This window comes from Triticum urartu, chromosome 2 (genome assembly GCF_003073215.2).
Source record: "Triticum urartu cultivar G1812 chromosome 2, Tu2.1, whole genome shotgun sequence".
Lineage (NCBI taxonomy): Eukaryota > Viridiplantae > Streptophyta > Magnoliopsida > Poales > Poaceae > Triticum > Triticum urartu.
Window position 1 is genome coordinate 587,157,701 of NC_053023.1, and position 15,029 is coordinate 587,172,729.

The 15,029-nt window shown below is 43.2% G+C and overlaps 1 protein-coding gene across 2 annotated transcripts; it reads right to left on the reverse strand.

Annotated features, from left to right (window-relative positions):
• Positions 1-997: 997 nt before the first annotated feature.
• Positions 998-6,323, reverse strand: LOC125538953 (probable serine incorporator). Of its 2 annotated transcripts, none has more exons than XM_048702276.1 (13): positions 6,170-6,323; positions 5,801-6,045; positions 5,609-5,685; positions 5,321-5,480; positions 4,379-4,403; positions 4,152-4,241; positions 3,861-4,032; positions 3,229-3,302; positions 3,069-3,138; positions 2,512-2,583; positions 1,927-2,063; positions 1,654-1,727; positions 998-1,281 (listed from the first exon to the last, which is right to left on the reverse strand). In XM_048702276.1, exons 2-13 carry the CDS (start codon positions 5,967-5,969, stop codon positions 1,208-1,210), a joined length of 1,194 nt encoding a protein of 397 aa, XP_048558233.1. In that variant the 5' UTR covers positions 5,970-6,045; positions 6,170-6,323; the 3' UTR covers positions 998-1,207. The 2 variants fall into 2 exon arrangements, with proteins under 2 accessions (XP_048558233.1, XP_048558232.1); XM_048702275.1 differs by having other exon boundaries at positions 998-1,347.
• Between the last annotated feature and the right edge of the window lie 8,706 nt (positions 6,324-15,029).

A 15,029-nucleotide genomic window follows, 5' to 3' on the forward strand; every position in this document is an offset into this window, starting at 1 on the left:
CACCACAGTACAGATCCAGAGAAAACAAAGGCACAACACAAACAAAGGCAGATTCATAGAAAACAAATCACAATATACCTTCTCAGCACAGCAAAGAAACCTCCTGCCAGTGTGGATTCCTTCGAAAGCAACACGCCTTTCTGCGGCCTTCCCATGTTCATTGCAGAGAATAAGCAACTCCGTTTCAGGTCCCGCGAAATCAGAGTCTTCAGTGGTAGCAGGGATCTGTAGTGCATAGGAATACCAGATACCTTAATTCTGCCGTCGTCAGAACCAGAGCTGACGTACTCCACGGTGTGCTCGCTGCTATCGGACCCATCGCTCCAGGACACCATGGCGACGCGGCGGGGGCGCGGCGACGCGGCTGCGGGTGCGGCGAGCAAAGCAGAGGAGCAAGACAGAGGAGGAGTGAGCGAGAGAGCAGCAAGACAGAGTGGGGAGTGGGGAGTGGGGGCAGCACCGACCGGTCTTTTGACCGGTCCATCAAACAGAGGCATACGACGCCGTCTAACGGCTGTCGGGACGGCCGACGATGCCACGTACGCAAAAAAAGGGCCCCACCTGTCATAAACAAGCTTAACTGACCCCGATCCGCCGATCAGTGCTTTCTGCAAAAAGATTACGGAAGAGATGGTGTTTTCTGCAAAAAAAAAAATGTATTGTAGTGGTTTTCGCAAACCTTGCCTTCAAAGTGGTGGTTTTGTGCAATTTAATCGTATTATGGCTATGCCGGTTGAGAGAAAAATGGAACATCTTGAGATGGGCCCTCATTTCGCACAACGAGCCCATGGAACAATTCGGCCTGAGCAAGACCCATTCAAGCATTTGAAACGTTCTCTGCCCCTCAAATTTTCTTTTCGAAACGTTCTCTGCTTTCAGTACTTGGTGTGGGTTCTTAAAAAAACAAAGTAGTTGGTGCGGGTGAGAACATTATACAGATATACGTACTACTCTTTAAATATTCTCCATCGGAATAAGAATTTGATTTCGGGAGCAGTTGGATGGAGTCACAGGCCTTGATTATGGTTAGCAGTACACGTCTGAGTACTCATACAAAACTTCACACTATTGTGTGGCTACAATACGTCACTTTAGTTACTTACAGAACATACAGAATATGCTCGGACATTTTTTTTGTCGTATATATGCGGAAGATATGAATTGACTTACAAAAAAAATGGTTAGAAAGAATTAGCTATCATCAATACTATATTGTGGAGGGAGACTCTTCATCATTGGCAGGTTGTTTCCTCGACAGGGCTGGGGAGATCAGTCTCCAAACTGCAGAGTGCAGAGGACAAAACGTCAGTTTTACTGCAGCAACAATGCTAGCCCGGACCATGTCCTCTGCAACCACATGCACAATAAGTAAATAATTCACAGTGAAGGAGGATTTGCAAATGCGACAGACAGTTTCCGAAAAAAACAGGATCCACATTCCTTAGAATTACTCCCTCCGTTCACAAATATAAGATGTTTTGGATATTTCAATATGGACTACATACGAACTGAAATGAGTGAACAAACACACTAAAACTTGGCTTGTAGTGTACTGAAACTGAAAGTGAACAGAGGGGGTAGCTGTTTTGTGAAGCGGAAGCAAATGTTTCAGTTAACAGAGCTGCATGGAAACAACAGGAAATGGCGACTTACCGTATATGCAAAATGCCAGCCATTCATTCATGATCTTTACCCATGTGCTTGCCCATCCAACATCTATGCTCCATCTGTTTGAGAAATGGGAGGATGTTACTAGATGGAATGTGGCAATGAAGCAGTATGCCACTGAAGGCAAGAACTCAACTATATTAGAACCGCATCGACGATTAAGCATGTTGTCACTTCAAATTAGGAAAATCTCGTAACAGATGGAGCATCGACGATTAAGCATCGACAATAGGTAAATTTCTGCACAATGCGACTTACTTTCTTGTTATTGGATGGTTAAGCTCCCAGCTTATGAATAGCATTGCAAAATACATAGCCCCCACCGCAAACACAATGTGGAAAATCTCGTAGCTGTAGGGGACATCCTCTTCCAACCGGGTCTCATCACTTCGAAACTGGAAATATAACATTTTGTTAGTATCGTGGGTAATGTGTACAACACTAAGGGGATTCATGACAGTTAGTATTAAATAAAATTCTCTTTCAGATTTTTTTTTACTAACATAGATTTGCATGACCTTGAACGGGAGTGGGTTCTTCTTTAGTACGAGTATTATGTACTAGACTATAATTCTGATTCTTGGAATAACTGATTAAGGAGGTTCCAATAGCCCAACATTGGTTGCTTGATGAACTAACTGTATTTTTGATGCAATTAGCAAAAGAGCTCCACATAGTGGTGCTTATAATCAAGAAAAATGGCAAAGCCCAGGTTGGTCCCTCCACCTATGGATGCGTGGAACAACTGATTGTTTGCATGAAATAAGGTGCCAAGAAACGATCATTTGCATACCAACTGAGAACTTGAATACTATATGCAGAAAACTCACAGTTAGAACTTACTTGAAAGGATCTGTTATTGATTCCAGTAGAAAATGTGGCCGACACAATGGAGCAAATCGCAATAATGAAGCTCTAGCAAAGCACAAAGCGATTAATTAGAACATCAAGACTGCATTTACTCGCACGAACTAAAAGAAAAGATATGCCCATCCAGAAAAAACAGTGAAATGCTTGCTTAACATATATTGCGAGTGCACTCTATCGGAAATATGTTGCGAACCCCACCACCCCCTACAATGCTACATGATGCGCATCACTAAGATATGTGTATGACTGAACCACCGACATAGTTGCGGTAGGCCCTTAATAAAGCTGAACAAATAGGATCCTCTCATTAGTTCAGGTGAGGCGCTAGGTGGTTTAGTTTTTTTTTTTGGAAAAGGAGGTGGTCTAGTTTTGCAGGCTGGGAATCTTTGTTTCTTAGTGGAGCAGGCTCGGAATCTTCAATCTTGACACCAAGAAAATGTACAGTGAAATTTCGGTGCTAATTTCAGGGTACAATAATCTCCCAAGAGTGCAACAAGGTGATAGTTTAGAAACTAACATTTTTCACTTACAATTATAGTAGCCCAATTACCATCCTTGCCAATTTTCATCTCAGTGTAGCACTTTCCAGTTCGTGGTTCGCTGCACATTGCAATTCATGAAAATGAGTCGTAAATGCAATGTTAAGTAGAAGGGCAAATGGGGAATATAAATCTAAGAATAAGATAATACCTGTGTAGTGCAGACCAACAAAGGAACACAATATATGAGCCCATTATTCCAGAGGATAGAAGACCCTCATTAACCTTTTTAGCAAACAAAGTAAATTAAAATCATATACATTATGAAGGTTGAAGCAATGCAAAGCAAGTGAACACGGACAGTTTTGGGTATCGGTTAAACATAGAGGTGCAGCACTGCAGCAATAGGGCACTAGTATTGATTGCAGTTGTAGAACAGTAGCACAGGCACACCAATGTACTCCCTCTGTTCCAGAATAGATGACCCAACTTTATACTAACTTTGTACTAAAGTTAGTACAAAGTTGAGTCATCTATTTTAGAACGGAGAGAGTATACAATTGGAATGATCTGTTGTTCTGAACTTAGTAGGTTTCTAGAGTGGTAATGGGAAGAGATGGGATAGGGGAGACATCTGATCATTTGCCCCAAAGTTCATGTAACTTCAACCATTTGCCATTTATTTGAAATCTGCCTATTAGTTATGCTTAATACTACTTCAATGTTTTTTCTGAATCCTCTCTTTTGTCAACATTTATCTCAATTTAAAAGTTCCCGGTTGAATACTGTATCGCTAACTACTCTATAACTAAGTTGAGGCCTGGAGCTGCAATATTCTCGTACCTTTGAGTGCAGTGACACCGCCATCATTATCTTCACAAGGACTGCCGTCCATATAATAGTGAAGATGTTGAACACACATGATGAGTTTGGAACATACATAATATATAGCACGAGGATTCCGGCAAATGAGGCAATGAAGGAGACAGTTGACAAGAACAATCCGAACAGGCCGCTGAAAAGCACACAAAACATCATCCTTGTCATGGCCTGAAATAGTTTTAACATTGTGTTGAAGTATTGAGACACCAGAATACAGCTAATTAAATGTCCGAGCGTTCAATAATTATGTACCATTGATTTGATCCAGGAGCTGGCATCCAACGTTTATTGCACCATGATATGAGGTGGAGCATGCTTATAAGCTGGAGAATGAGAAATATCCTGGAGGAATACGAAACATAAATTAACTAAAACCTGTAATGCAACGTGAGTTTAGTGGAAATTTCAATACAATTGCAATATGCAATGGTTGAAACTTCTCAAATCTCAGTAATATAAACAAGAATCATTAAAATTACCCGGCACCCATTCGAGCAATTTCACCTGCAAAGGATATGGAGTAGATTTCTTCAGCCCACTAATGTTTAGGCTTGTTACTCAGATGCAAAGTTATAATGGAACTAGTGCTACTGAATCAATTAAACTTGGTTTTCATGTCATGTTTTCATTTTTTTTGTTTCCAAATAAAGGATCTGTAAGTTGCCGGTTTGGCCCTGACACTTGAATCATAGCCTCTCTTATATATTGCTGAGAGAAAAGGGAGAATTGCCAATGTATCATTGCAAACATGCTAATTACTGCACTATCATTGAAAAAAAGTGAAATGGGATCATTATAACACTCTGAGTCTCTGACTAGGGTTAATGGGTTTGACCATAGTAAAATGACTATACCTTCCTTACAATAACAACATGTGACTTGATATAATAAATTCAAAAGGCAATAAGGTGTTGCTTTTCACCGAATGTCTCCTATTTTCTCTTATAAAATATCATATTGACGCTTTTACCTGCCCAAAATTTGTAAGCTCACCATTCACCAAACGATCTACATATAGAATTTCAGTCTTCTTAAAAATAATGCAAGCGTCTTTTTAAGTTTTAACCCGTTTTTTGTATTTCCACCTTGAGGTTAGTTTGGGTAATTTGTTCTAAAAAAGGCTACGTACCATTGGAAGTTTGACTATTTCTCTCTTTGTAAGAAATTTACAGTTTCCAAATACAACACCTTTGCAATGGTACACTGAAACGAAATGAACTTATTTTGGGTGAAATGTAGCAGATATGATGATTATCATCTGAAGGAGAGGCAACATTTTTTAGTGTATCATTGGTGCACATCTATTAAGGTAACCATGCCATTCACTCTTTGCAGCAACTACAATGTGGCATACCACACAAGTGAGCAGAGAAGTGACTACTGTTAACTAAGTGACAGTTATGGGCCGAAAAGAAACTTACCATAGAGCTGGATGAAGATGTTAGGGATGATAAACGGGGTGACGATTGACACGGCATACACCAGAAACTTGAGGGTCCAGCATCCAGAATGCCACGAATTACGAACTCCCTGGAGCTTGCGTGTTCCAAATGTTGTGGCAAACATCACCCAGAAAAATATCTGCCGCTTGATGTAAGGAAGTGAACAAAAGGAACACAAACTCAAAGGGCAGTATGCAGACTGCAGCCAGAAATTCAGGTGCAAAACAAAAGAATTCCTATCCACTTTGTAGTTTAAACCAAGGATACGAAGCAACCCAAGCTAACCCGGAGCACCCCTCCAGAGCGGAAGCATTTGGAGTCCCCTGCTCCACAGACCGGGATATCTGAAGATCACAGCAGACAGCAGATCAGTACAGAGCACAGCAGATTCAGAATGTGTCGTCCATCGTTGATGGCAAATGCAGAAGGTTTGGAAGGAAATGCGGAGGGTGAACGTACGGTGCAGTCCGCCGAGCAGCTTGGCCCCGTAGTCCCTGATGAACCAGGCCAGCAGGTTGGTGGCGAAGAAGATGAGCCCGTAGACGTAGCGCGCCCTCAGCGACTGCCCCTTCCTCGCCTCGTACGCGCCGCTGTCTCTGTACAGCTCCGGCGCTTGTATCTTGATCATATCCCCTCTCGTAGACCCAATGCCGCTGCTGCTCTCGGCAAGCAAAATGGTCTTCTCACTAAGCTCGAGTCGAGTTCTGCGGAATTCACAAGCCATGGATCGATGAGGTCACCGGCTCGCTGAAGCTTAAACAACAATGCCATCCGGAATTCGGACGGGCGAGGAAGGGAGGGGATAAAGGAAGAAGGAGCAGGACTCACCGGCGGTGCTACAGCTCCGGCGGCGGAGGGAGACGGCTCCACGGCGGTGCAGAGCTGGTGGTGCTTTTTTACTTGGCTCTGTCTGCTCCGTCCCCGTCTCACTCGGGTCAGGGCATGGCTTCACCTGGCTCAGACGCGTGCCTCTTTAAAACATGCACGGCAGGCCCGCCGGTGGGCGCGGCCGCTCTCTCTGGTCGGAGTACAGCGGTCTGGACCGCCCGATGGGAGGATCGCAGGGCTGTGGCGCACTGACGGGTCACGGCCATGGGCCCCCCCGCCGTTGCTCGGTACGGCACCCCATTGGTTTCTAGAAGCGGGCGCTGCTCCACGCGTCCTGCGCCGAGACGACCGTTGGGGCGCGGCGATGGCGTTTAAAACCGGAGAAGAAAACGACCTCACATCACATTTGTGGCAGCGTTGGCTGTGCTTTCGCCGAGCTAGGGTTAACCTAAAGAATTTGTCCAAGAAAGGGGCTAATGTAAGGAAGTTTTGCTGGCCAAGCTGTTTGTTGCCCGAACGAAACCAAAATCTCAACCTCGTGCGCTTTTGTTTCCCGTGGTTTGGTATTGGTTCACTCGTTTGGGAAAGTTGTTGCTGCTTTTAGGAGTTTCATTTCATGAGGTTTGGTGAACGAATATTAGTACTCCAATCCAATAGATGGCACTCGAGATTTGATGAAGTGATAAAAGGCGTTTCCACTTACACCACGATGTTTCTTCTACTTTTTTAACACAGCACAAACGCATACCCTTATCCAGAAACAAGAATCAAGGGAGCTCCGGGACGCCCATAGAGATTAGACGACTCCGGCCATCCGTTTCAGTTGCCTGATGCGTTTTCGGTCATTGGATCTCACGCATGGAAGAGCTCAGCCGTTGGATAAAAAAACGACGTTGTAGCAATGAATAGTGCGCCCTTTAGTGAAAATATCACGTGTCACCACCTGTAATTTCCATGCCCCGCCGAGGGCACCAGTGGTATTTCCATGGCCAGTGCCACGTGCCTTACATCTATTTGCTGCTCCATCCTCAATTAGGGGAGACACTAGGGTTCGGTCTCTCTCTTTCCTCTCATTCTCTCTCACAATCCCGCACATCTCTCTCTCTCCCGCCACCGTCGTTGGCACCACCGTCGGCATCAACCGCAACCAGCTGCTCGCATTCCTTTCTGTCTCGCTGCCCCTTCCCCATAGCTCCTCCTCCTCCATTGCCAGGAGAGGCTCAGCCTTGCTCGGGCCGCTGTCCGCTCGTCAAGTTCATGTGTCTGCATCGTCGGGAGGAGCGGAGGCTGCAGCTCACGCATATACTCCTTCGTGGACTGCAGCGGGCACGGCGCTCGGTGGACGCGTCGAGCAGCAGCGGATCTGGACGAATTGGTCCAGTGGTGGGAGGTTGACGAGCACTAGATTTTTTCTTTCAATGATAGGTGGACCCCATAGGGCCACACATTGATGATAACGTTAGTCAACATCGTCATTACTTAGGCGGTGACATGTCAGCCTGACTAGCAGGCCCAATCTGTCATAAACATGCTCAATCGAGCCAAATCCGCCGATCAGTGCATTTTGCAAAAAGATTATGCAAGACATGGTGTTTTCTGTCAAAAAATGTAACGTGGTGTTTTCTACAAATCTAGCCTTCAAAGTGGTGGCTTTCTGCAATTTACTCCCCAGGTACATGCGACAAGCCAGCCCACGCCGCACCAGAACAACAGCAGCTTCCATAGAATGGCACATACCAGCAGAACCACCACACTCCCAGCAAACAGAAGATTGTACTAACATGGAAAAACAATCTAGCACGCGGACACAGCAGAACAGAACAAGCATCAGGTGTGGACAGCCTAACCCCGTGCAATGGATAGAATGCTCATTATGTTTACATTGACAAAAAGGGTAAATTACAAAGCAACCACCACCAAGTTGATAAGTACATCACACTGTTGTAACTTGTAAGTCACTCAGTTACTATACAATGACTTGACAAGTCTATAGAATGCAAATGTACTTTAGTTCCACTAGAAGAAAAGAAAGGACACGTGTCCTAAGAATCTGCGGACAACATATCCATATAATAGAATGCCTCATGTAATCCCCTTGCCACTGGTATGCCTAATCAACATTTTCTTGCCGTTCCTTAGGGTGCTGGTAATGATAAAAATTCCTGCAGCGACTGAAAAGAGCCAAACTTGCATCTTCATGGGCATGAACATATGAAAGGAGTACTCAATTAAACAATACTGCCACATGTTGTTATTGTTGAGTATTTTAGAGTATCAAGCATAAGTGTTTACCTGGACTATCAGGACTGAGAATCGCGGGGATTGTTGAGACTAAAAATAGGGCCATGTAGGTGAAAGCATAGCCTTTACCAACAAAAAAAATAGCTGTAAACCCAATGGCAGATCTTGAGAAAAATTTAAGAGGGGGCCATGACTAAAGGGGAACAAATTAGTAGGCCGGGAGGGGCTAATCACTCGTTGAAATACTAATTAGGCCTAAAAGCTAGCATGCTCTTCAATGAATGCCAAAACTAAGGGGGCATGGCCCCCCTTGGTCTACGCTAAGCTCCGTAGTGTGTAAACGGCCAGGCAAACAAACATCACGGAGAGTTCAATGGAGGAAACCAATAGAGTGTCTCCTATAAGTTTCATGCACAAAGAACGCGTTAGAACCAAAAACTTTCATCGGAGATATAATAACCAACGAAAGAAAATCCTACCAAAGTTAGTCCAGTTGAAAATCGCGATAAGCAATGAAGTTGAGCCTGCTTGAAGTAGCAGGAGAAAAAGCCTGAAGTTTCTTTCGCTCCGAAACTTCATCAAGAGGCAATACACTGCAATCATCATAAGCATATAGTGAACCCGATTTAAACAAATTAAAGTGGAAGTATCTCGCTTTTAACAGGTTATGCCTTTCTAGTAACGGACACATGGGATGATCAGTATGTCAGTACATGATATAAAATACACACTGTTTCTTACTGAAATAATATGTTGTTGAGTTTGAATATTCAAGTAGTATAGTGTTAAATGATAAGATAACTTCTAGCTATTCCAACAATCCTTGGTTAACAAAATCTTTTTGTATTTGGATGTGTTCCTTTTGCTATCACCTCTTGTTACCGAAAAAGACTTTCGCCCCACTTTATAAATAAAGCAACCACCGATCACAAAGTCAACAAAGTACCAACCGCGAACACATACACACACAATGCCACCGCATGCAAGGTCTAACAGACAAGCACACACACAACAAACGGGTTCAGCTGTTGGCACAGTACAACAAGCCTAACACACCGGTACACATGCACGAACAACACAAACGGTGGTGACGACGACGCGGAGAAGATCTAATCCGGCTCCGGTGGTGGTGGGGGAAGTGGCGGAGCCATCCGGAGAGCCATCACGCGAAGCTGGGTAATGATGGAGGTGATGGCGTCTCTCTTCCTTGGATGGCTAAGCGGTCGCCAAAGCTGCAAGTAACCAGACCATTTGAACAGAGTGTCAGTACCGCAACGAAGAGGTATACGCTGAATCACGAGCCTATTCCTAACAGTCCACAACGTCCAGGCTAGCACACCGATGGTCAACCACCTAATGTGGCAAGACGAGGGTATTAATGCCTGAAGTTTGGCAAAGAGAGCGGGGAAGTTGTTGTGGTCCCAATTGCCACCCGCTATTTCGTGGAAACAGCTCCAGAAGAACTCCGCGGACAGACATGTGAAGAAGATATGGTTTAAATCCTCTTCGGGCCCACATAGCGGGCAACGCCCGTCGCCAGGGCCATTGCGCTTCAAGACCTCCACGCCGGACGGAAGGCGGCCGCGGATCCATTGCCACAAGAAAATTCTAATCTTCAGGGGGAGTCGGATCTCCCAAATGGTGCTGAGAGCCTCGGGTCTCGGGGAGGGGGCGATCGCCTGGTAAAGGGATTTGGTGGAGAATTGGCCAGATGGCTCTAGTCACCACTGATACGTCTCCAACGTATCTATAATTTTTGATTGCTCCATGCTATATTATCTTCTGTTTTGGACATTATTGGGCTTTATTATCCACTTTTATATTATTTTTGGGACTAACCTATTAACCGGAGGCCCAGCCCATAATTGCTGTTTTTTTTGCCTATTTTAGGGTTTTGAAGAAAAGGAATATCAAACGGAGTCCAAACGGAATGAAACCTTCGGGAACGTGATTTTTGGAACGAATAAGATCCAGGTGACTTGGAACCTACGTCAAGCAACCAACAGGGAGGCCATGAGGTAGGGGGGCGCGCCTACCCCCACGGCGCGCCCTCCACCCCCGTGGGGCCCCTGTTGCTCCACCGACGTACTTCTTCCTCCTATATATACCTATGTACCCCCAAACGATCAGATACGGAGCCAAAACCCTAATTCCACCGCCGTAACTTTTTGTATCCACGAGATCCCATCTTGGGGCCTGTTCCAGAGCACCGGCGGATGGGGCATCGATCATGGAGGGCTTCTACATCAACACCATAGCCTCTTCGATGAAGTGTGAGTAGTTTACCTCAGACCTTCGGGTCCATAGTTATTAGCTAGATGGATTCTTCTCTCTTTTTGGATCTCAATACAAAGTTCTCCCCCTCTCTTGTGGAGATCTATTCGATGTAATCTTCTTTTGCGGTGTGTTTGTTGAGGCCGATGAATTGTGGGTTTATGATCAAGTTTATCTATGAACAATATTTGAATCTTCTCTGAATTCTTTTATGTATGATTGGCTATCTTTGCAAGTCTCTACGAATTATCAGTTTAGTTTGGCCTACTAGATTGATCTTTCTTGCAATGGGAGAAGTGCTTAGCTTTGGGTTCAATCTTGCGGTGTCCTTTCCCAGTGACAGTAGGGGCAGCAAGGCACGTATTGTATTGTTGCCATCGAGGATAACAAGATGGGGTTTTCATCATATTGCATGAGTTTATCCCTCTACATCATGTCATCTTGCTTAAGGCGTTACTCTGTTCTTATGAACTTAATACTCTAGATGCATGCTGGATAGCGGTCGATGTGTGGAGTAATAGTAGTAGATGCAGGTAGGAGTCGGTCTACTTGTCTTGGATGTGATGCCTATATACATGATCATACCTAGATATTCTCATAACTATGCTCAATTCTGTCAATTGCTCAACAGTAATTGTTCACCCACCGTAAAATACCTATGCTCTTGAGAGAAGTCACTAGTGAAACCTACGGCCCCCGGGTCTATCTTCATCATATTAAATCTTCCAATACTTAGTTATTTTCATTGCCTTTTATTTTACTTTTCATCTTTATCATAAAAATACCAAAAATATTATCTTATCATATCTATCAGATCTCACTCTCGTAAGTGACCGTGTAGGGATTGATAACCCCTTATCACGTTGGTTGCGAGAATTTATTTGTTTTGTGTAGGTGCGAGGGACTCGTGCGTAGCCTCCAACTGGATTGATACCTTGGTCCTAAAAAACCGAGGGAAATACTTACGCTACTTTGCTTCACCACCCTTTCCTCTTCAAGGGAAAACCAACACGAGTGCTCAAGAGGTAGCAAGAAGGATTTCTGGCACCGTTGCCGGGGAGTCTACGCAAAATTCAACATACCAAGTACCCATCACAAACCCTTATCTCCCGCATTACATTATTTGTCATTTGCCTCTCATTTTCCTCTCCCGCACTTCACCCTTGCCGTTTTATTTGCCCTTCTTCTGCTCGTATTTCCATTTGCTATGATGTCTTACTTGGCTCATTTGCTCGTTTGGTTGGAATAGTTGTTTATTTATTACTAAACAGATAACCTAAACATCTATGGGTCCTCATCCGCTTGCTAATCTTTTTAAGAGATCCAATTATGATGAACCAATTGCTAGTGAGTTTTGTGCACTAGATTATCTTTATGAAGTTTTGCTTGAAATTCGTGAATCTGGAAATTGTGATGAAGTACTTTATGGTGTGATTCATGATGGATCTTTGAATAGAAAGCATGATTGCAATGATGATAGTATAAATTCTATTAATGTCAATTGTGCTTATAATATGCAAAACCCTAAGGTTGGGGATGCTATTTTTGCTGTGCCTACTACTTGTTGCAATGATCATGATTGGGGTGATTCTTCTTACGATCTTGAAAATTTATTTAAGCCCCATGATGAATATGAGATTGATTATAATGTTTGCAATAACATTGAAAGTGGGTTTGGAAAGGTCATGACTTTAGTTAATGTTAATCCCAATATTTTGGAAGAGTGTCAACTTTGCATGCATGTGGATCGTGTTGAAAATATTTTATGTGATAGCTATTTTGTTGAATTTGCTTATGATCCTACATGTAATTATTATGAGAGAGGAAAATATGGTGGTAGAAATTTCCATGTTACTAAATTACCTCTCGTTATGTTGAGATTGCTATTGTTTCTTTCCGCTTCCTTGCATGTGCTAGTTTTTGCTTAACTTGATAATTTGTTTGCCTATAAGATGCCTATGCATAGGAAGTATGTTAGACTTAGATGTGTTTGTCACGTGTTTTATGATGCTCTCTTTGTGCTTGAATTCTTGTCTTTCATGTGAGCATCGTTGAAATCTTATGCCTAGCTATAAGGCTTTAAAGAAAAGCGCTTGTTGGGAGACAACTCATTTTTTTTCCTTGCTGTTATTCAATAAATAATTTATATATCCTCTGTTTTGGTTGTGTTTTTTGTGTTTAATTAGTGTTTGTGCCAAGTGGAACCGTTGAGAGGACTTGGGGAAAGTCTTGTTAATCTTGCTGTAAAAAACAGAAACTTTAGCGCTCACGAGAACTGCTGCCATTTTTATTTAGAAAGTGCTATTTAGTTAATTCTTTTTGAAGATGATTAATAGATAAATTACTCACATCCATAAATTTATTTTAGAATCTTTGGGGTTCCAGATCTTGCACTAGCTATAGACTACTACAGATTGTTCTGTTTTTGACAGATTCTATTTTTCGTGTGTTGTTTGCTTATTTTGATGAATCTATGGCTAGTAAAATAGTTTATAAACCATAGAGAAGTTGGAATACAGTAGGTTTAACACCAATATAAATAAAGAATGAGTTCATTACAGTACCTTGAAGTTGTGTTTTGTTTTCTTTCGCTAACGGAGCTCACGAGATTTTCTACTTTAAGTTTTGTCTTGTGAAGTTTTCAAGTTTTGGGTAAAGATTTGATGGATTATGGAACAAGGAGTGGCAAGATAATATTATGGAACAAAGATTTGACAAGGATTCAGGACGAGCACATAGGGATCGAAGATGATCCAAGTAATAAGCTTCAGCAGTGTGATAGATTTTGGGTGGTTCTTCAACCATTGGTTTAGTAGGTACAACTAATTTTTTTGGTATTTTGCGTTTCCTACCCATAACTAAAGATAGAAAACAACTAAGAACAGCAAATAAAAATTACTTAGTGATAAAGCAAACAAGCACACACGAGAATATTCACCCCACGCTATTGCTCCCCGGCAACGGTGCCAGAAAAAGGTCTTGATAACCCACAAGTATAGGGGATCAATTGTAGCCTCTTTCGATAATTAAGAGTGTCGAACCCAACGAGGAGCTAAAGGTAGAACAAATATTTCCTCAAGTTCTATCGACCACCGATACAACTCTACGCACGCTTGACGTTTGCTTTACCTAGAACAAGTATGAAACTAGAAGTACTTTGTAGGTGTTTTTGGGTAAGCTTGCAAGAAAGTAGAGAACACGAAAATAAAAGCTAGGGTCTGTTTAGATAAAGACAAAACTAAATTAGTTTTAGTAGAGAGCTTTTGTCAATAAGAAAGTTATTTGTCCCTAGGCAATCGATAACTGGACCGGTAATCATTATTGCAATTTTATTTGAGGGAGAGGCATAAGATAACATACTTTCTCTACTTGGATCATATGCACTTATGATTGGAACTCTAGCAAGCATCCGCAACTACTAAAGATTCATTAAGGTAAAACCCAACCATAGCATTAAAGTATCAAGTCCCCTTTATCCCATACGCAAACAACCTACTTACTCGGGTTTGTGCTTCTGTCACTCACGCCACCCACCATAAGCAAATCATAAGCATATTGCAAACCCTACAGCGGGAATCCCTCACGCTTGCGCGACACGGAGAGCACCATAGGACAACACCAATAATAAAACATACAACTCAAACCAATCTTGATCATCAAATAGCCATTAGGACAAAACAGATCTACTCAAACATCATAGGATAGACATACATCATTGGGAAATAATATATAGCGTTGAGCACCATGTTTAAGTAGAGATTTCAGCGGGTAAGAGAGAGGTTACACCGCTGCATAGAGGGGGGAAGAGTTGGTGATGATGGCGGTGAAGTTGTTGGTGAAGATGGCGATGATGATGATGGCCCCGGCAGCGCTCCGGCGCCACCGGAAGCAAGGGGGAGAGGGCCCCCTTCTTCTTCTTCTTCCTTGACCTCCTCCCTAGATGGGAGAAGGGTTTCCCCTCTGGTCCTTGGCTCCCATGGCGTGGGAGGGGCGAGAGCCCCTCCGAGATTGGATATGTCTCTCTGTCTCTCTCTGTTTCTGCGTTCTCTCCTGGCTCTGTTTCACCGTTTCGTATATATATATGGAGATCCGTAACTCCATTGGCCTGAAACCTTCACCGTGATTTTTCTTCCGAATATTAGCTTTCTTGCGGCAAAAGAAGAGCGTCAACCACCTTACGGTGGGCTCACGAAGGTAGGGGGCGCGCCCTAGGGGGGGCGTGCCCCCCTGCCTCGTGACCACCTCAGGCACTGGTTCGCGTTGATTTTCCTTCCGAATTTTCCATATTTTCCAAAAATAAGCTCCATCCATTTTTATCCCGTTTGGACTCCATTTGATATGGATA